General features: G+C 55.4%; 1 protein-coding gene across 3 annotated transcripts in view; it reads right to left on the reverse strand.

The window, feature by feature from the left end:
* Window positions 1-9,435: 9,435 nt before the first annotated feature.
* ARAP1 (ArfGAP with RhoGAP domain, ankyrin repeat and PH domain 1) overlaps window positions 9,436-20,004 on the reverse strand; it is a 28,414-nt gene continuing 17,845 nt past the window's right edge. For 2 of the 3 annotated variants that reach the window (XM_066208955.1, XM_066208963.1), the window contains exons 15-33: window positions 19,817-19,952; window positions 19,213-19,315; window positions 18,930-19,125; window positions 18,578-18,623; window positions 18,172-18,335; window positions 17,664-17,876; window positions 16,593-16,698; window positions 16,222-16,369; window positions 15,935-16,018; window positions 15,708-15,776; window positions 15,427-15,544; window positions 14,446-14,559; window positions 13,883-14,025; window positions 12,512-12,594; window positions 12,006-12,056; window positions 11,563-11,626; window positions 11,222-11,377; window positions 10,243-10,280; window positions 9,436-10,065 (exon numbers count right to left, since the gene is read on the reverse strand). In XM_066208955.1, coding sequence (XP_066065052.1) covers window positions 10,263-10,280; window positions 11,222-11,377; window positions 11,563-11,626; window positions 12,006-12,056; window positions 12,512-12,594; window positions 13,883-14,025; window positions 14,446-14,559; window positions 15,427-15,544; window positions 15,708-15,776; window positions 15,935-16,018; window positions 16,222-16,369; window positions 16,593-16,698; window positions 17,664-17,876; window positions 18,172-18,335; window positions 18,578-18,623; window positions 18,930-19,125; window positions 19,213-19,315; window positions 19,817-19,952 — 2,012 coding nt within the window. In that variant the 3' untranslated portion in view covers window positions 9,436-10,065; window positions 10,243-10,262. The remainder of the gene's footprint in view (window positions 10,066-10,242; window positions 10,281-11,221; window positions 11,378-11,562; window positions 11,627-12,005; window positions 12,057-12,511; window positions 12,595-13,882; window positions 14,026-14,445; window positions 14,560-15,426; window positions 15,545-15,707; window positions 15,777-15,934; window positions 16,019-16,221; window positions 16,370-16,592; window positions 16,699-17,663; window positions 17,877-18,171; window positions 18,336-18,577; window positions 18,624-18,929; window positions 19,126-19,212; window positions 19,316-19,816; window positions 19,953-20,004) is intronic. The other variant, XM_066208971.1, reaches the window with a different exon arrangement.

The raw sequence follows: 20,004 nt of genomic DNA on the forward strand, positions 1-20,004 counted from the left end.
CTGCTAACCCTCAACATCTTGGCATGAAGACATCTACAAGGAGTCCCTGCTTCCCAGAAATACTGGCTCCCATGCTTGTTTATCGCAGCCTCTCTTATTCCCAAGGGAGGTTTTTGTCTTGCAGTGGTCCCCAGACAGAAGCAGCTGAGAAGATCAGAGTAGATTTGGGTGCAAGGACTACCAGAAGGTCTATCCGTCTCCAGATGCCAGGCAAGGACCACCATGTCTGCATAGTACCATGGAATCACGGAATCTGTATGGGAAAAGCCCTCTGAGACCATGAAGCCCGACCATTCCCCCACCACTGCCAAACCCTCCACTACGCTATGGACCCAAGTGCGACATCCACATGTATCCCCACCATTCCACTTGCTCCAAACCCCCTGGGACTCCTTCCCTGAGGCCGGTGTGATGCCTAGCTCTCTCCATTCTTATTCCCCCTCTCCAAATGTCATTCCTGGTATTTAAGAGACATGTTTTTCTCAGCTCCACATCTCTCTGTACTGTTTTCTCCTCAAGAGAAAACTCTGCCCTATATCCAAGAAGCTCCTTGGAGTCCTTCTGCAAATGGCAGCACAGTGTGTAAAGCCCCAGGAGCATCACAGCGGCTGAGAATCGGAAAAAGCCTGATGAAATACTTCTACTGCTCCTGGAATGTTTTGGTGTGTTTCATTAAAAATGCTCAGTTTGAGGTTGATTTTGGTGGGGTTTTTTGTTGGACTTTTTTTTTTCAGATAAATGGCTGCTAATTCTTGCTTGGAAGCACACAAGGCATTTTGGCGGGGGGCATTGCTGAGTAGATATTGCTGGGTGGGCATCACTGGATGGGCATGGCTGGATGGGCATCTCTGGGTAGACATCTCTGGGTAGCCTTCTCCAACCTGTGGGGAGTAGAAGGAATGTGCCTGGTGGAGCGCATGCTGGCTGCGGTGGCTCATGCCCTCCCTGTAATGTTGCCTGTCTAGCAGGGTTGCTATCAAGCACAGGCTTTCCTGGTCCAATCTCCTGCTACAAAGCCAGTCAAACCAGGGCTTCATTGATTCATCTCACAGAAGCAAGGCCCCAGTGATGGCCAGTGAGATCCACCAAGAAACTTTCTCCAGGTGCATCTGATGGGGGCACCTTAGCCTGACCTCCTGGCTGAAGGGAGAGGGTCCTGGGAGGCATAACAACAGTCAGAAGTCCTGACACAATGTCTCATACAAATCTCTCGTTTCTCTTTGCTGGAGCTGCTGGGGATCCTGCGCTGGGGATCCTGCACTGGCCACCAACATGGGCTGCGTTTCTTTATTTACTGCTGGGAAAGCAAAGTGATGCCAGTGTTCTGTAGGCAGTGTTTCATCTCTGTGGTCTCATACTGATATTTGTGGCATGAATAAGAAATGAGCCTTGCTTTGCTTTCTGCTGATACTCCTCAGCAACAGGATTGAATTCTGTGAGCTCTGAATAGCCAGGCTTTGTCCTCGAGCATGCATTGTGCAGGATACCAATTCCAGCACTAATGGAGTTGTATTTGCTGATACAAAGCAATTTGCTTCTTGAATACTTTCCCTAGAAATGGGCTCTACATCACACTCAGAGCTGATAGCTCTCTTGCTGTGCGTGCAAGGAGATACTTTACTTCCTCTGAAGATACCCAGTCCAGCTTCCTGGGATGGTCTGAGCCATGGTACATTTTTCTACTTTGAATCATGGAATCACAGAATTATCAAGGTTGGAAAAGCCCTCAAAGACCACTAAAACCAACAGTTCCCCACCACTGCCAAGCCCACCACCAAAATACATCCACAAGTGCCACATCTACATATCTGTTTAATCCCTCCTGGTCCTGCCATGCACATAGACATATCCATGAGAAAGTTCAACTTCAGGAAGTTTTGGGGATTTTTTTTTTCCCTTTCTGATTTTTCCACCATTTTCCCTCACAAACCTGAGGAGTCTTTCAGGGAGGGAAGAAAACAGCAAAACAGAGAAAAGCTTTTCCATTTCCATTGACATTTATCCTGGGAACAGATAAAGAACAGAAAAACACACACACACACACAGAAGAACCTGGAACCTTGCTTTTATTGCAATGTCAGTACAAGATGTTCTCAAAGAGAAAAAAAAAAAAAAAAAAAAAAAAAAAAAAAAAAAAAAAAAAAAAAAAAAAAAAAAGAGAGAGAGAACAAATTCACAGAACCAGAAAATTATTCCCTCTGTCCACAGGTCCAACAGCTCACCCGTGATGGGGGCAGAAGAGGGAGCAATATCTCATGTGTATTTTGGGGTGGGGATGAGTGTCCCAGGGAGCTGTTTGGAGTCTGTTGGGGTGTAACATACCCACTACATCCCACACTCCACACTAGGGCAATGCTGTCACCAGTGCCAGCCCATCCCATCCAGGTTTGGTGTTGCTGGCTAGGAAGATGCTGGAGCTGGGATGGAGCTTCTGAACATCACAGGAAGGGGCTTGGGTAGCCCGAGGAGGCAAGGGCTTTCCTTGGCTTTGGAAATGGGATTTGGAGAGGGAAGGGGAAAGAAGAGGAAAAGGAAGGATGGTGAAGAGAAAATAAGGGAAAAGAGAAGGAGAAAGGGAAAAGGAGAAGGGAGAAGGGGGGGGGGGAAAGGGCAAAGAAGGGGAAATAAGGTGAAGGGGAGAGGGGGAAATGGAAAGGGAGGAGGAAGACATCTGAGTCAGCCACCTTCTCCAGGGTTGTTTCACTCCGTCATAAGCTGGCCTCAGCAGCCCCCCAGCCTGTAGCCCCCTCACCCACAGCTCCCTCAACCTGCAGGCCCCTGAATTGACAAGGCAGTGGGAGGGCGGCAGGTGCCAGCTCCTGCAGCCCCATCCCACACTTGCCACTGAACCTGCCCTCCAGCCTCTGCCAGTGTCCCCTGCCTGGTCACATCTGTCAGCTGGGTGTGGGAGGGGACAGGGGCCCACCAGCTCTATCACACTCAGGACATCACACGGGTGACGTTCCCCAGTGCTGAGCCAGGAGAATGAGGTGCTCATGGACACTAAGGGGCATGGGGGGACACTCTGCCCCCACTTCCTAACCTCACTTTTCATTGCCCCTCAGATTTTTCTGTCCCGCCATAGTATGATGTGTTCCTGAGCCCAAAGTATGGGAAAATATTCCTGCGGTGCCATTCTCCAGGTAGCACCTTCCATACCTGGGCTGTACTGGCAGGGGACACTCAGCACACAGACAATGGGAAATGGATTTAAGCAGGGCTACAGGGTCAGATTGTGGTACTGGGAACTGTCAGGAAACGTAAGAATGCTCCCAGGACTCTACCAGATACCACAGTCCAGGTACCATCCCTGTAGTCCTCGCCCATACCAAGGACCCAGACCTGACCCCCTCCACTGATTCCTCATTCCAAAGATGCTCAAGATTTTGGACATCCACCCCTGAGCCCTTCCCAGCTCTCACATTGCTGCCTGTGGAAGAGGGCGTGAAGGCATCGAGGTATGCAGTCCAGGGGTGGCACTGGGGTGTAGACTGAGCCCTGAAGTCCCAAATCCCCTCTTCCCCCTTCTCTTCCCCAGAGGCATGGGCCCACCCCTGCTTTGGAGATGATAGGAGGAGTGGAGGGGGTTTTCCTCTGCACCCAATACTCCTGTGCCCCCAGGATTGCTGGCAGATGAGGTGGGGGACAGGGGACAGGGCAGGAACCAGGCAGCCTTGATGGCACAGAAAGAGCAGGATGGAGCTCCATGTTCCTGGGAAGAGGTGTCCCAGTGTCCTTGCCTTTCAACAGTTCTGGGGCAGATGAGAAGTTTCCCTGCACCTTCAGTAGGGGTCAGGGTGAATCAGTGGCCCCTGGACATGGCCCTTGGGTGCACCCAGAAGGGGGAGTGGGGGTCCCATGGAGAGAGGCTGCCTTTGAGATGGTCCTTTGGGGTCACAGAAGGGATCCATGTGAGCACTGACCTGGGAACTCTCTAGCTCCAGCACATTATTCCTTCAAACCCAGCTGCAGCATCCCCAAGGGGTAGCACAAGGCTTCAAAAGACTCTTTCCAAAGGTTTCCCAACCACCTGCCTCAAACCATGGCTGGTGAGCAGGAATGAGAGGGCTCAGCTCCTCCAAGGTGGTGATAGCATGTCCTCTGGATGATGGCCCTGCTCCCAACCATGTTCCAGGGCTTCTTGGTGTGGGGAGAAGCAGCAATGAGGTTTCCAGGCATAAAGGGGGAACTCAGTGCTCCTCTGGGCAGAAGTGCCTTGAGGCATCCCTCCCACCCAGATGGGGGCTCAGCTCTGCTCCCGACCTGCACAGAGGGCTCTGCAAGGACACGCCCTTCCCACCGTGCCTCCAATGCCAGCCTCAAGTCCCTTGGGCATCCTCCCAGGTGGGTACCAATCCTCAGGATCTGGCTTTCAAGGGCAGCACCTCATGGTGGGGCTGAGGACGATGGTGTTTGCTGAACACCAGCAGCATCAGGCACAAAGTTTCGTGGCCTGGGGGACGACGGGGACATGCGGGGAGGCACATGGGGCTGGCAGGCTGCCACCCTGGCTGCTGGCTGCCAGGTAGCCATGGTAACCTCCCAGCGGGATGCTGCACCGATAAATAGCCAATTTGAAGTGATTCTCCTCAAAGAGATTTTTTCCTTGTGTTTTTTATATATTAAGTCTCAGGGATTTTTTATGTTTACCTTTGCTTATTTGATTGTTTCCCTTTATTATTTTTCTTTATTTTGTCATTTGTTTCTTTTTTTGTTGTTGTTATTTTTTCTTTCTTATTTTTCCTTTCATCCAAGGCCTGGCCTCCACGAACACTGGAGACAGAGGTTTGCCATCTCCCTTGTCTTCAATAAGCCAAAGCTCATTGCCATTTCAGTGGTAGTCCACATGGAAGTGGGGTGATATCGTTCAGGGGGTTCAGGGCCACATGTCCATGGAGCTGCTGCTCACCTGGGTACGTATTTAGGTGGGATAAATACACATGTATGCACCTGACCGTGTATGCGAGTGTTTGGATGCATGGAATTGCAGATCCAGGCATGCAATGTCAGTGAAAGCATATGGGGTGCTCATACATACATCTGGGAATCACAGCCCAACAGGAACTCCTCAGGAATCTCCCAGCAGGTGGAACAAGGGCAAACAGAGATTTTTGAGTCCTGGTGAACTAGAGACAGATGTCGTCCATGAGTGGATGGGCAGAGCTGTGCCTACTCCTCTGCAGCTGCACCCATGTCTGGTGCATCTCGGTGCAGGGCTGGATAGGGGATGGGTGCCCAGCCTGAAGGACATGCAGCACATCCACGTCACTGCTTGGAGCACTGAGGTCAATAAGCCATGGGGCTCCACACAAATGATTCCATAGGGATTTCACTGCCTTAACCTGCAGAACCTGCTGGGGTCTTGTCTGTAGCTCAGAGAGCAGCTCTGAACCTCCACCTGGGGAAGGATGCTCCAGAGATGCTCCAGGGAGGCTTCAGATCCCTTCTGTGACCCTTCCACAGCCCATGGGGAAACTGAGTCCCCCCACCATCCCTGAAAAACTCATCCCTGTTTCTCCTCACCCCTAGAAGTCTTGGAGCACAGAGGGGAGCAGGGCTGTCACCCAGGGGACACGCAGCAGCCAGGATGCTGACAACTCAGCAATTATATGTATCTGCCTGCCCCACACTGCACACATTTCCCTGGGGATCCTAGCCCCAAGGCATCCAAGCTGGCCTCCATGCCCAGCCCTGACAGGGATGCATCAGGGATATCTCTGGACTGACAACGCAGAAACATTGCTGCTCTGATGTTAACAAAGAGATTGAAAGCTCTGTTGTTTTAAAACAAATGCAAATTCACATCTACTTAATGGAGAAAGACAAACCCAGCTCCTCATCAGAGCCAGTGCCATGACAGTGCTGGATAAACAGCCATCAGCCAGAGCATCCTGGTCCTTCTGCCCACTGGGAAGATCCCCCTGACAGGGAAAATCCCAGTCTGGCTCTCACCTCTGCCACCCATCACCATTTTGCTTTAGTCATGTCTCCTTGACCAGCTCTGATCATGCAAACCCAAGGGCAAACATCCCTTCCTAAACACCTTCTCCATTCTCCAAAGACACTGAGCTCCCAACATCTATCACCTGCAAAATGGCATTGAGTCCCTGGCACTGCCAGCACACCATTGGAACTGGGAGAGGCAGATCCCCCATCCCATGGGACCCTCATAGGCACAACCCACCTCTGCAGCCTTTCCTCCCTCCCATACCAGCCCAACATTTATCCAGCTAATTAAATTTCCTTCATTTTTCTTTTCATCTTAAGCCTACTGGAGGGTGGGCGGCTGTCAGGGAGGAAGTTAGGAGTGGACAGAGCAGGGGGAGGGGGGAGAGCACTGTGAAGGATAAAAGGCTTCAAGCAGCTGGGCCTTTCCTCTGCCCCTTTACTTTCTGCTTTTAAAACCCTCCCACGGGCTCTTCTCTCCCTTCCCCAACATCCAGAGCCCCTTTCCAATGCTGGGCCAGGCTGAAAGTGGAAGGAGCATGGGGAGGGGGGTTCCTGTGTCAGTTTGGGGAGTGGTAGATTTCCTCAAATCCTTCCCCAGCCTAATCTCATTTTCTGGATGGGTAAACTGATAGCTGAGGGATGAGGTGAACCCTTTGGGACCATCCTGAGTGTGTTGGCAGCCACACGCTCTGATAAAAAATATGAAGAAAAGGCAGGAGGCAAAGAAAAGGGAAAAATAATGGGAAAAAGGCTGGAAAAAGCCAGTGACAGTTTAATAGGACTGTTGATGAAATAATGACTAGTTTAAAGTCAGCTGGAGTGTGGCTGCTCTCTTATAACCCAGGACGTGATAATCTGCTGAGTTCATTACTGAGGGGGGAGGGCAGGGGTAGAAGCCACTCAGTGGGACACAGAGTGGTGGGCTGAGCTGCTGTGGGTGGGGGATGCAGGGGAGAACCCCTGGAGACAATATGTAGTGGTGCCATGGAGTGATTGTGGCATCATTCCAGGTTGTCCAGCCACCACCCGGCTCCTCCTCAGGGTACCCAGGATGAGGACGGTGAATGTGGGATGACCCCACCACAAGACACAATACCCAGGAATGGCAGCACTCAGGGCAGGCAGCACCTCAGGAATGGCAGCATCGTCCTTGGTGGCACCATGATCATGACTCAAGCCTGGTATTCAACTAATCTATGTGTCTGGCACACAAGGTCACTGATGCTCCCACCACCACCAGACCATGGGCAAGGAGATGGACAGTACCAAGGCCTCTGGCACTCCAGAAAGAGGCTGTGAGTCTCAAACAGGTCCCAGCTGAGTCCCAGCCTGTGGCTGTGGAGAAGCCAGAAGACACCCTCACATGCCCAACCCCCACCAATGTCAGTTTATTAAGTTGTTTGTAAATGTCTCTGCAATTAATCACTTGCCGATGTGGGATGTCACATGGTACTCGCCTCCACAACACTATGAATAGCGAGAGCTGGAGAGAGGCCCGATCCATCCTGCTCTGGAGTGACAGGCTCCTGGATGGATCCATCTCTCCGCAGGGCAATGCTGTACCAGCTCAGTGCAGCAGTGGTGGTGCAGCATTCTGGCCCCTCCTGCCTTCACTGGGCTCAAGGACATCAGGGCAGGGAGTCCCCAGAATCATCACTGCATCCTGGCTACATTCGGGTGGGCTGTCAGGAGCTCACTGCCCATCTCTTACCTCATGCTTATGGGATCCAGGGGTTCCCAGTGCCACCATTGCATCCCTCCTGCCCACTCCCAGATTCCCTGAAGTGGGCCACCAGCAGTTACCTATTCATCCCTTCCCCAAAGAACACGGTTAGAGATGAAGGGAACCCCAAATCTCATGCTCATGGGATCCAGAAATGTCCCCAGCCTTCCCCTGCTGCACCCACACTTTGTCCCTGGTCTGTGGAGGGGTGCAGGGAGGACAGACCCAGCCCTGGCTTGAAGCTTGGCTGGTTGGGAGCCACAAAGAGTTTGTCTGGCTCCTGAAGCAGGGCAAGATGAAGGGGTTGGATGTCCTAGCGGTGAAAGAGTGGGAAAGAGGATAAGAGAGACAGTTGCATGGCAAGAGAGACATGTAGGCTGCTGGAGAAGGGGGTGGATTGAGGGAATGGGGCAGGGGAGAGATAGAGGTGGGGAAAGAGGTAGGGAGAAAGTGATGCATGTATGTATGTATGGATAGACAGATGGATGGATGGATGAGGGGATGGACAGATAGATTGTGAATGAGTGAATATGTATCTAACAAAGCTGAGCACTAATGGTATTTCTTGGCACATCCTTGAGGTTTGGTGCCAGGCATCTGCTCCTGGCCCAGAGTCCTGGGCACTAGAAGCCCCATGGAGCAGCCTAGCTAAGCAGAAGGGGAGAGAGGTCATGAAACCAGGGATGGTGAAGGCTCTCCCCCTCTTCCCAGCACCTGGGTCCTCATCCTGCTGCAACAATGAGGGGCCTGAGCCACACACTGGTACAGTTGAGGCTTGCAGGGTGCTGTTTTCATGGGGAGCAGGGGAAACAGGTACCTCCCCTTTGTCTCCCTCTTGGTGGCTCCTCCACCCCTTCCAGCATTGCAGGTGACGCTGCCAGCACCGTTGCCACCATCCCGCACCCTGGCAGCACCTGCAGGTGATTGACAGCCCTCCTGCTCGCACGCGTGACTCACTGACAGCCCCTGTGGTGGCTCAGCTCAAGGAGGGAGTGGTGGGACGCCCCCACTCAGGGCTGCCACAGACAATTCAGCAGGGAATGATGCTCCCAGCCCTGCAATTACACCCAGCCCCCTGCACCCCTCCATCCCTGCGGACCAGCATCTCTGCCTCCCATCACCCCTAATCTGTGCATTCCCTAATCTGTGGGGATTAGTATCCCCACACCCCTGGAAAACAGGGAAAGCAGAGTCCCAGCTACCTTCTGCCACTCAGGCTCAGCTCCAAGGACGTTCCCCACCACGATGGCTGTGAGATGAAGCTCAAAGTGTTTCCATGGCAAGTTCCAAGGTCACAAGCACTGTCAGGCAGCAGCAGCACACAGCACCAGCCATGGGCTGTGGGGGGGGAGTTCCCATGGCTGCCATGATCCAAAGAGAGAGCTCCCAACCTCTGGCTTTGAAATGCCCATTCTGCCTCACACTGCAGGGGCCCACACCCTGAAACACACATGCACAAGTGTTTCTTGGTAGCTTCCACCCAGTCCGGGTGACCTACAGTGGCAGTGCAGCACAGACACCAACTCTGGCACTGGCACAGCATTCTAGTGGCACTGGCAAGGCTCAGCAATGCTGGCAGAGGATTGTTGGACTGGGGTGGCACTACTCCATCCCCAGAAGGGCAGCTCACTGCCTTCTCCATGGCTCCCATTCTCTGACAACCACCCAGCAGGTGCGTCTGGGACCATCCCTCTGCACTCCCAGGTTGTCAGCTTCCGGTGCCCCCTGCCCTGCGTGGCTGGCAGAGACCTGAACACTCCCACTTCATTTCTTAAGACCTTTAATATTGTCAAGAGGCGGCAGTGGGACACAGGGCTGGTGCTGCCATCTCCATCCTGACATATGGAGGACAGAGACCAGGGGCACCCCCTTCCCAGTGTTGGGTGAATACTGAGGCTCTTGTCACCCTGTCCTACCTGGCACAGAGGGGACGCTTCCCCAGGAGTGATGGGAGTATGATGATGCCGTGCCTGGGGCCAGGCCTGCATCCCATGGGAAGGGCTAGTCCCACATACCACAGGAAGGGCAGCTCCCACCTGCCTCATCATTTTAGAGGAGAAAGACTTTAAAATAGGGGATGGAAAAGGAAACGTAAAAGCCCTCGACTGCAGCTCCCAGCCAGGCTCTGCTTCTCCTCCCAGAGCTGGAAAAAGAAGCAGTGGCCAAAGGCAGCCGGGGCACAGAGTCGGGGGGCTGACATCCTGTGGGCTGGGCTCCCAAGCCCAGCTCTGCTGGAGTGGGGGGGTGGCCTCGCTGGCATCTCCCCTCCTGGCTGTCTGTGGTCCGCACAGTGGAAGGTGAGAGGGCTCAGTGGAGGCTCTGGAGGCAACAGGACCCCTGGCAGGTGCCGGGCTGGTGGAGGACCCCAAGGGCTGCCCCTCTTGGAGATGAATCTGTGGCACAAGTGGAGAGCAAAGTGTCAGCGAAGGGGACAGAGCAGGCACTTCCAACCTCTTTCCACCTCTGGGGACATGTGCCATGTCCCCAAGCCAGGATGGCAATAGGACAGAGCCATTGGCTCTCACTGTCACCAGATCAGGACAGGGGGTGCAGGCATGAGGGAAACTCACTAGCATATCACTTTTCCAGCTCAGACGTTCCGCAGAAGCTGGGGACAAAGGGCAGAGAGATCACCTTTCACCCTCAGCCTCCTCCTCCTCCTCCTCCTCCTCCATGTCTGGGCATCACTGGCAGCATGGCACCCAGGGGGACACAGGGGAAAACCCCCAGCAAGAGAAGCCATGGTCGCCCCAGGGTCACTGTGGTCCCCGAACCCCTCCCCAGGCTGGCCCTGTGTCAGGGGACACTCACCCACTGTCCCCTGGGAGCCCTGGTGTGCTGGTCCCCGGTACCAGACCACAACACCACAAGCACACTGTGAAGCACAGCCCACAGCAAAGCCCCTGGAGGCTTCCCGACTGCCCTCCACTATAAACCTGAGCCTGTGCCGGGGTTCCAGGGCAGCAAAGATGCTGCTCTCTGCCCTTGGGGCATCCCTGAGCACCCACTGGGTGATGCCCAACCGATGCCAGTGGGGGATTCCCCTGGCACAGCCCTGTCCCCTGGTTTATAGTAGCAACGAGGGCCCAAGTGATTGGCTTGGAGGTGGTGGGATCATCTCTGTCCCACCACCAGCCCCGTGGCTGGGCAAGAGTCCAGCAACAGCACCCGCATCGTTGAGGGACATTCGATGGGTGACAGCCCCCAGGCAGGACAGCTGTTGCAAACAGACAAGACAGCAGGATGGGGAGCTGATGTGTGACCAGGACAGAAAATCCACCCTTGTTAGAGGAAAAATCAGGAGCATGGCAGCATCCCCTCTTTTTGCATCACAAGGTTTGTCACCCCCCTGGACCCAGGAGACCCCACTAGCCCCCCCCTGCCCCCCCCAGATCCATCACTGGAGATGATGCAGGTCATAGGTAATGGAAACAGGAATGGGAGCCAGGATATCCCCCACCCAGGTTTGGAGACCAGGACCCCCCATCATGTGATGCAGAGGAGATGCTGTCCCGCATGGAGAGCCATCCAGTGGCCCGGATCACTCACAGTTAGGGGGTCAGTAGCAAAAGCAGCCACACTGTTCCTCATCTCGCTCTCATTGCCCCGCAGCGGGATGAGGGAGATGTTACCCAACCTGGCATCCTGCTGCGGCCGCGCCACCCGCACCTTGGGACGCTCCGAGGGCCACAGGGCACCCCCGTTCTGCAGACAGAGGGGACACTGATGGAGACTCATCCACCCCAGGACCCCTCTTTTGCCCTGGGGTGTTGGTGTTTAGGGATGCTTGGATACCCCGAAGGGTTTCTGCTGGCCAAGCATCCCTCTGGGACTGTCCCCCATGGGGTACCCCACTTTTACACGGAGTGATCATCCGGCCCACTCCCTACCTGCACCTGGAGGAAGGTGGCAAACCACTCCCGCAGATCAGCCTGGGTGTCACAGCACAGGTACCTGTGGAAACAGTGTCAGCAGCCAGAGGAAGTGGTGGAGGCAAGTAGGGTGTACACCCTGCCCACTCCAGGGACACCTGCCTACTCCAGAGACCTCAGCTGCTGCTTTGCATGAGACCCCAGGGGACTGAAGGAGACAGCCACAGGCCCCAAGGGGAACCTGTATGGGGCCATGAGTGTTCAACCAGGCTGTCTCCACATATATTATGTCCCTGCCATTGTCAGGAGGGTGCAACTGGACGATCTTCAAGGTCACTTCCCATCGAAATCATTTCATGGTTTCTATGATTCCCCATCTCCCCCTGCCATGGCAAAGGCTCCAGAGAGCTGCCACGTCTGTCCCGGCGATAAGTTTAGTATCCCATGTCGCCTTCCCTCACCATTGCTGCTTCTCGTGCTTCTCATTTTCGTAGAATACTGTAAAGCCCCAGCTGGAAAAGGGGAGTGAAAACATGAATCCAAACAGCCCATACTACTGTCCCGTTGGCCAAGTACCCCAGCAAACTTCTCTCATCCCTGCCAACCCCCATCCCTGCAACTGCCCCCTCCAGCCCCACAAACCCTCCCCCAGTTGCGCAAATTCCCCCAGCCCCACAAACCTCCCCGGGCACAGTGCCAGGAACAGCCTCGGGAGAAAGACAGGGCAGGGACAGTGCTGAATAGGGCTGTGGACAGGGCTGTGGACAGGGCTGTGGACAGTGCCAGGGACACCCCAGTCCCTGTTGGTTAGACCGGGCCGCAGCAGCATCCTACAGGGCTGCTCTGACACCTGGTGGCAGGAGGCCTGGCCAGCAAGGGACAGGTCCAGCAGCCAAAACTGTCCCTGTCCCCATCTCCACTCCTATCCTCATCCTTCTGCCCCACGGGGTACCCCTTTGCAGCTCACCATGTTGGAGGTCGAAGCTTCTTTTTAACACCCAGGTAGACCTTCAGGTTTTGGACAGGCCACTCCTTCTCCGGCTTGTGACTCTGGGGGAACAGGGAACCGGCACTGGGTTGGTGGCTGCCAGACCTGTCTCCACCCACCACAGTGCCCACCGTTGCTGGGATAGGGTCAACCCCCTAGCAGGGAGGAAAAGCTGTAGTGATGTGGTGACAGGGAGGAGGGTGAAGCCCAGCATGGAGCAGAGCATGTGTCTGCCACCCTTGGCAAGGGCCACAGGTAGCAGGAAAGGGACACAGGTGGCCTGTCCCCCCTAGACAGTGCCAGATGCCTTCAGAGCTGGAACCAGCATTGGCAAGTTGTGACAGGGTCTCGAGAGCCTGGCACTAGACATTTCCCATGGGATCCTACCTCATACCCCTCCTCAGCATCATGGCCACATCCATGGCAGTGGTGGACCCAGACCCACTCTGCCCAGAGCACATTCCTAAACATCCCACCGCCATCATGGCACAGCATGAGGACCCTTCCAGTGCTGGCTGTGCCTTGCCACGACCCAGAAGCAGGTGCCACACTGGGGACCCCAGGGACCCTCCATCCATGTTCACATGCAAGCAGTCTTCACTTACAAGAGCCCAATCCAATGCCCACAAGATGGGGAAGCAGCTCAGCCCATCCCCATTCTCTCTGGTCCCCTCCCCAGACCCAGCTCTGGCTGCCTGGAGCGAAGGACAGTGGGACCACCGAGCCGGAAGAGACAGATGGGGAGAGATGGTAGCACCAGGGACAGTTCCAGTGATTGGCACATGTGTGCTGTGGGATTGGATTTGAGACTGACCCTGGATTGGATCTGAAGTCAACCCTGGGCCGACTTGTAAGGGCAGAGGGCATGGGAGACCCTGCACACCAGCTAAGACCCCTGTTCCCCTCCCTACTCACACTCTCCAAGGGGGAGCTCTGCTGCCTCAGGGTCTGTTCAACAGAGGAGAGGGGTTACAGCAGAGGTGGGGGACCCCTCCCTGCAGCCCCCCTGTGCCCTCGGGGAGGGCATAGGGATGGAGTTGTAATGTACTAGGGTGCAGTGTCAGATCAGGGTGACCAGGAACTGGGGGCAGGGAGTGGCTGCCCCTGCCAGCATGCCAGCATGTACCCCCTCAGCCCTGGCACTAACCAGGAGCTCTGGGATCTGCTCCAGGTCTGGGTGACAGCACTTCTGGGGCCAGCTCTGGCACTGCCCACACTGCCCATGGCTGCCTGCACTGCCTGAGCGAAGGCAGCCCACATGGGTCCCATGCCCTCAGGGAATCCCCACAAAGTCACAGTGTGGCAGGACAGGGCAGGGCCAGGGCAGGGACAGGGGAAGGCAGGGCTCACCCGCACTTCTTTGTAGAGGCGCAGCCAGGAGTGGTTGAGGATGAAGTAGCGATCATGGAAGCCAGTGCTCAGCCCAACCCCCAGCAGGTTCCTCTCCTCTCGAAATTTCATCATGCCATGCTTGCAGTCACCCACTCTGCTGGCTGGGGGAACATGTCTGAGCAGCTCTGGCCCCCAGGGGGATCAGGCCCCCCAAGGAGGGCACAGCCACACCCTCACCCCAGGAAACAGCAGCCCTCCAACTGCTGCAGAGCCATGGCATTACCCCTCAACTACCAGGCCAGTCAGGGCAAGCAGGACCTGCTCCCCTACTGCTCTGGGCACAGCATTTGGCCATGACACCGTATCAGGGGGCTCCAAGTCATGCTAGCTGAGCTGATGTCTACTTTCTAACTGAGCTGGTGCCTTCTTGCGTGGATCCCATTTCATCCTTCATTCCCAACTCCTTCTCCATTCCCTTCCCTCCACCCTGCATCCCCATCTGTGTCCAATCCCCATCCTGTCCCGTCCCACCCCGTCCCCTTTCATCTCTCACTGCCCAAACCATGGCCCCTGCCTCTCACCAAGGTAGATGAGCATGTTCTCCATGGACATCTGCTTCTTCACCACCAGGTAACTCTCTGTCCCAAGGCAGTGCAGGATGGGCAGAACTTTCTCCGAGTAATGCAAGGGCCGCTCTGCCAGTCAGGAGACAGCCAGGTCTCAGGAAGTGTACCCAGCGCCAGATCCCATCCAGAGAGTGTCACACTTGTGTTCTGAGGGTCTGGCATGGTTTTGTCACTAAACTATGCCCCCAAGTGCCACATCTACAGGTCTTGCCAATTTCTCCAGGTACAGTGACTCCACCACTGCCCTGGGCAGCCTGTGCCAGGGCTGGACAACTCTTTAGTTGAAGGAATTTTCTCAAATATTGAGCCTAAACCTCCCCTGGCATAACTTGAGGCCATTTCCTCTTGTTCTGTCACTTGTTACCTAGAAAAGACTGACCCCCCACCCACTGGCAGCAGGAGCTCAAAGCACCAGCAGGCAGGACCAGGGTCTCACCCTGCTTCTGTTGATCTCCCCCTTGCTGCTGCCTATGGCCAACACAGGGCTACTCACTTTGGTGGCCAGAGAACCTGGACACCTCCCCCCATCACGCTTTAAAGGCACTTGAACTCCTAAGGATGGATAAAGAGAGACATCCTGGCCCAAACGCCAGCCCATCTGCAGTACCTGGCCATGTGCAAGCTAAATGAAGTAAACAACTGTCCTCCCCTGAGCACCTGGAGCCTATCCCAGATTCCTCCATGGTGCAATCACAAGGGGAGATTTTTCATACCCATCCCTATATCCATTCTCACCTCTAACTGCACCTCTATTCCCACACCCATCCTTACTCCATCTACATCACCATGTCCATCATCTTTTCCATCCTCATCCCCACTTCATTCCCATCTCTTACTTCATCCCCACCTGCATCCCCATCTCCACCTCTAACATCATCCCCACCTCCATCTATCTCTCTCTCCCCCTCATCACCACCCTCATGCCCCTGCACCAACCTGCCTCTTCCTTCTCATTCACTTCGAAGCAGCTCCAGTAGTCCTTCTCCTTCATGACAATTTTCCGCCGGTCCAGGATCTCAAAGATGAGCTCCTCAGCTGTCATCGCGGCTGGGATCTGAGAGGGAGGGGGCAAGTCTCCATCAGTCAGTGCCCAGGGCCCTTCCATCCTCACACCACAGAGGTACCAGCTCAGTGTGAGTCCCCCATGCCACCACAGAGGCTTAGACATACAACGAGGGGACCCCTGTCCCCTCTTCACCCTCTGTCCAACCACTCACCTTGACATGCTGCTCTGTCTCTGTCTTCTTCTCCTCCAGGTAGACAGTGCAGATGAAGTCCCCAGCTTGCTGGAGGGCAACAGTAAAGTGCTTCAACCTGCAGCTTCCCATGTGTGGGTGAAATCCCCCCCACCAGTGTGGACATCCCTTGCCCAGGGCATGTCCAGGAGATGCTACAGAAGACACTGGGAGCCCCAGGTAAACACATCCCCATGTCCAGGACCCACCTGTGTTCCACTGGAGGATGCCTCCCGCATCTTCATAATGGCTGTGATTTCATCCTGCTGCTTTTTCATCTCTTGGTCATTGACCTGCCAGGGAAGAGAAGCCATCAGAGCTGACCAGACCATCCTGGCTCCAGGCTTCAGGTTTCCAAGACTTAGAAAGACATGGCCCTCTCTCCCCTTGTCTCCAAAACAAAATGTCCACAGACAAAGCAAAGCTGACTTCCTCCTCTTTCCACCTCTCCATTCCCTGTGAATGTCCACACACTAGGACCCAGGGGTGAACCTACATTAAAGATCTCCACATAGTGACTGATGAGGTCCTCCACCACACGTCCTGCCTTGTAGTCTTTCCCATCCGTCTGGAAGAGTGTGGGCCCGAAGACAATGGCCAGGTTGTGCGTGTTCATCTGGTTCTCCCCAGAGAAGCACTGGACCCTGTGGGGAACTCTGTCAAGATTCCTGCCCCAGAGCTCCCCCCGGACCCCTCCCTTCAACCCCCATGCAGGACATGATGCTTGCCATCAGGCACAGCTTGACCCCAAACTCCTCTCCTTTCCTTGCTGGGGACATGAGCCAAAGGATAAGGGCTCTCCCACATCTCAGAGCCACCAAGGACTCCACAGTGGAGAGGTTGATGTCCAGTGGGTCGATGCCATACCGGAAGAGGTGATTGATGAGCGCCTTCAGTGTGGCCCGGTTCACCGGAGGAAGGGCAGCCAGGAGCTGCCGGTACTTGCCAACCTTTGCCTCCTCATCCTCCAGTGCTGCAGAGGGAGAGAATGAACATGGAGGAGCACAAAGCAGAGATTAAGGCTCAGGGCCACACCATCCCTTCTACAGACTTCACTTCCCCTCTCCTGTCCCAACATGGGGATGGAGCATCCCAAATCCATGAGGCCAGAGAACATCCCAGGTCTGCAGAGCCAGAGCATGCCAGAGCTGAAGCATCCTAGAATCATGGGACCAGAGTAACCCGGCATCATGGGGCTGGAGCATCCCAGCATCATGGAGCCAAAGCACTCCAGTTCCATGCAGCCAGAGTGTCCCAGCTCCATGGGACTGGAGCATCCTAGCTGAATGGGGAACAAGCATCTCAGCTCCATGGGGCTGGAACCTGCCAGTTCCAAGGTGGCAGAGCATCCTAGGGCTGGAGAATCCCAGGTCCACAGGGTGATAGCATGCCTTCTTTATGGGGCTGAATCATCCCAGACCTGTGAGGTCAGGGCACTCCAGCTCGATGGGGCCACAGCATCTCAGCTCTGCAGGGCTAGATCACCCCAGATTCATGGGAAGAGACTATCTCAGCATAATGGGACTGGAGCATCCCAGCATCATGGGGCCAGAGCATCCCAGTTCTACAGAGCTGGAGCATCACAAAGCTGGAGCATCCCAACTCTCTGAAGCCAGAGCATCGCAGCTCCATGCAGCCATAGCTTGTGTCCGTTTTTCTGCTGAGTGCATCTATCCCTAGTGTCCAGTGAGCAGATCCAGAAGGGAAGAGGGATCTGGCTGTCTCCCCTGACTCAACCCCACCCTTGCCAGAGCATGAGTCTGTACAGGGGCAGCAGGAACACACTCCACTCCTCACCCACCAGTTAGATCCTGGCCCAGGTGAACATGTGGAGCCCAGACATGTTTCTCCAGCCCATGAAGGGGACAAATAGGCTGCACAGAACTGGATAGCCCATGCCCCTCCTCCTGTCACCCCCAAGCAGCCCCCAGGGCTCACCTGTTGCCCACAGCCAGTCCAGGGCCCACCGCTGAGTGAAGAGCCCATCCCCAAGGTCACGGAAGAAGCGTTTGAGGGTGTTGGCCACATCGTCCACCTGGTGCTCACCCTCTTTCAGGCAGACGCGGCGCGCATCCCGCTGCAGCACCTCCAGAAGGCTGGTGGTCTTGGAGTTCTGCCCGCTCTTGCGGTAGATTCCTTCAGATGTCAGCCCTGTGATGGAATCAGTGGGGATGAGAACCCCTCTACAGGAGATGGACTCCACTCCTGGCTCACCAGCTCCCTATCAAACACTGCCAGGTGCCACAGAGTATCCCATCCCACAGGTGTTCCAGTGTCAAAGCCCTGACAGAGATGGAGCCCTCCCACAGAGCTGGAGCAGACCTTCAGGGAGGGAGAGAAACGTATGACAAGCATGTAGGGTTCTCAGCCTGCCACACCACACCAGGGAGGGTGACCTGAATGCCATGCTCAGGTCCCTGCCAGCATCCCAGGACTTGACCCATACCACACTGGGTGATGTAGTCAATGCAGCGGTCCACCAGCAGTGGGACATCCGACTCCGTCATCTGCTGCTCCGACAAGGTGTCTCCCGAGCTGCCTGCAGCCTTCTGGATGGCATGGACCCAGCCCAGGAAATCTAGCTTCCGCTCTCCTTGGATGTACAGTGTCCTGCCAGCACACCTAGGCTCAGGCTAAGTGATGGCATTCCCCCACACCCCACTGCATGTCTGCAACCCCCAGGAAGGCTGGCCCTGGGGGCCTGCAGGTGATCCCAACTCAATTCTGGGGGGCCTGCAGGTGATCCCAACTCAATTTTGGGGGTCTAGAGTCATGGCTGGGAGGGTTAAGACACTGCAGAACAAGGAGAGGTATTTGGCTTGGGGGGGTCCTCCTCTCCCCCACCCTCTTACCTCCGCCTCTCCACCAGCACCAGAACCTCATGGTCCCCCTGGATGGCTGAAAAGGAAGGCAGGGAGCCATCACCTATGGGAATATGGGGTGCCACATCTCCCCTAGACTCACATGCTGTGGGAAGTTCTGCCAACAGGTCCAGCTCCAGTCCAAATGGGACAAGCAGAGATAGGGAAGAGGATGGAGAGGGGGAAGAGCAGCTGCATTCCCTCTCATTCAAGGGACACTGAGCTCCACAAGAGCGATACCTACCAGACTCCCACCAAAAGCTAGATGCACCCTAGGACAGGATTTGGGAGACATGCCTCCCTCCCAGCCAGGGGGTCCTGCCAGCAGGGCAGCGGTACTCACAGAGCTCCTGCAGTTTGCGCAGCTGGATAGGCTCCTGCCAACGGCCATCCTCAGAGCAGACATGGAGTGTGGAACCAACCAGGGCAAACCAGCCCTCCTGGGCACACTCCAGGGTGAGACCCCCTTTGTATCGCATTCGGCCAAGCCGTTCAAAGTCTAGTGCCAGCAGCTCCTCGGCACGGGGGTGGACAAAGGACTGAGCCAGGGAGGAGAGGAATCCATCAGCACCACTGCATCCAGCTGCCACCAGCACCCAGGGCCACCCCAGCCTCCTGCTTCCCACCTTGGCAATAGACTTGAGCCATTCTCGAGCAGAGTCAGGACTCTCCAGCCCGAAGAGGTAGAGTCGATCTGCCTCGGTGTACACCTCAAACGTGTTCTCAATCCTTCAGGAGGGAGGAAAGGGGAGCCTGGGTGCCCACAGAGGTGGGATAGAGCTGGGTGGGCAATAGGGGTGTTCCAGGGGTGGGAGCATCCTGCTGCATGACTGCTGATGGCTCTGATAATGGCTGATCTAATGTGCGATCCCCCCACCATGGCCTCAGGCACTTCAGCATCTCTGTGGTGCCATACACATTTCAACAGGGGACATAGGGACTGGGCAGGGGCCACAAAATGGTTACAAAGCAGTTGGATCAGGATTCCAGAGGGATTACAAAGCAGCTACAAAGAGGTCTCAAAGGTGTTACAAAAGTATTGGAAAGATGCTCCAAAGGGGCTGCAAATTATTTACACAGAATCCCTGCAAAGCCATAGGTTCAGGGGCCATTGTTGGGGTTGGGGACTACAGTCCCCTCATGCCGCCCCTCATGGGGGACACTGCAGCTGTGCCAGGCCCTGCAGGAACGAAGGGGCTGTTGGGGTGCTTCAGGGGAGTGCAGCCTTACCCATGGGCATGGAGTGGGTTGTTCACCAGGCAGACAATTTCCTCTACCCTGATCTCGCCATTGGGCACAGTGTTACGGTCGTTCTCATAGTAGCTGAGCACACCATCCTGCAGTGTGCACCACCGCCGGCTGAACTCTGCACAGCACAGGAGAGCACTGAGCAGCTTCCCTGAGCTCTGGCCCATCCC

This window comes from Chamaea fasciata, unplaced genomic scaffold (assembly GCF_029207755.1).
Source record: "Chamaea fasciata isolate MVZ Bird 193981 ecotype frontalis unplaced genomic scaffold, bChaFas1.0.hap1 SCAF_2, whole genome shotgun sequence".
NCBI classification, from domain to species: domain Eukaryota; kingdom Metazoa; phylum Chordata; class Aves; order Passeriformes; family Sylviidae; genus Chamaea; species Chamaea fasciata.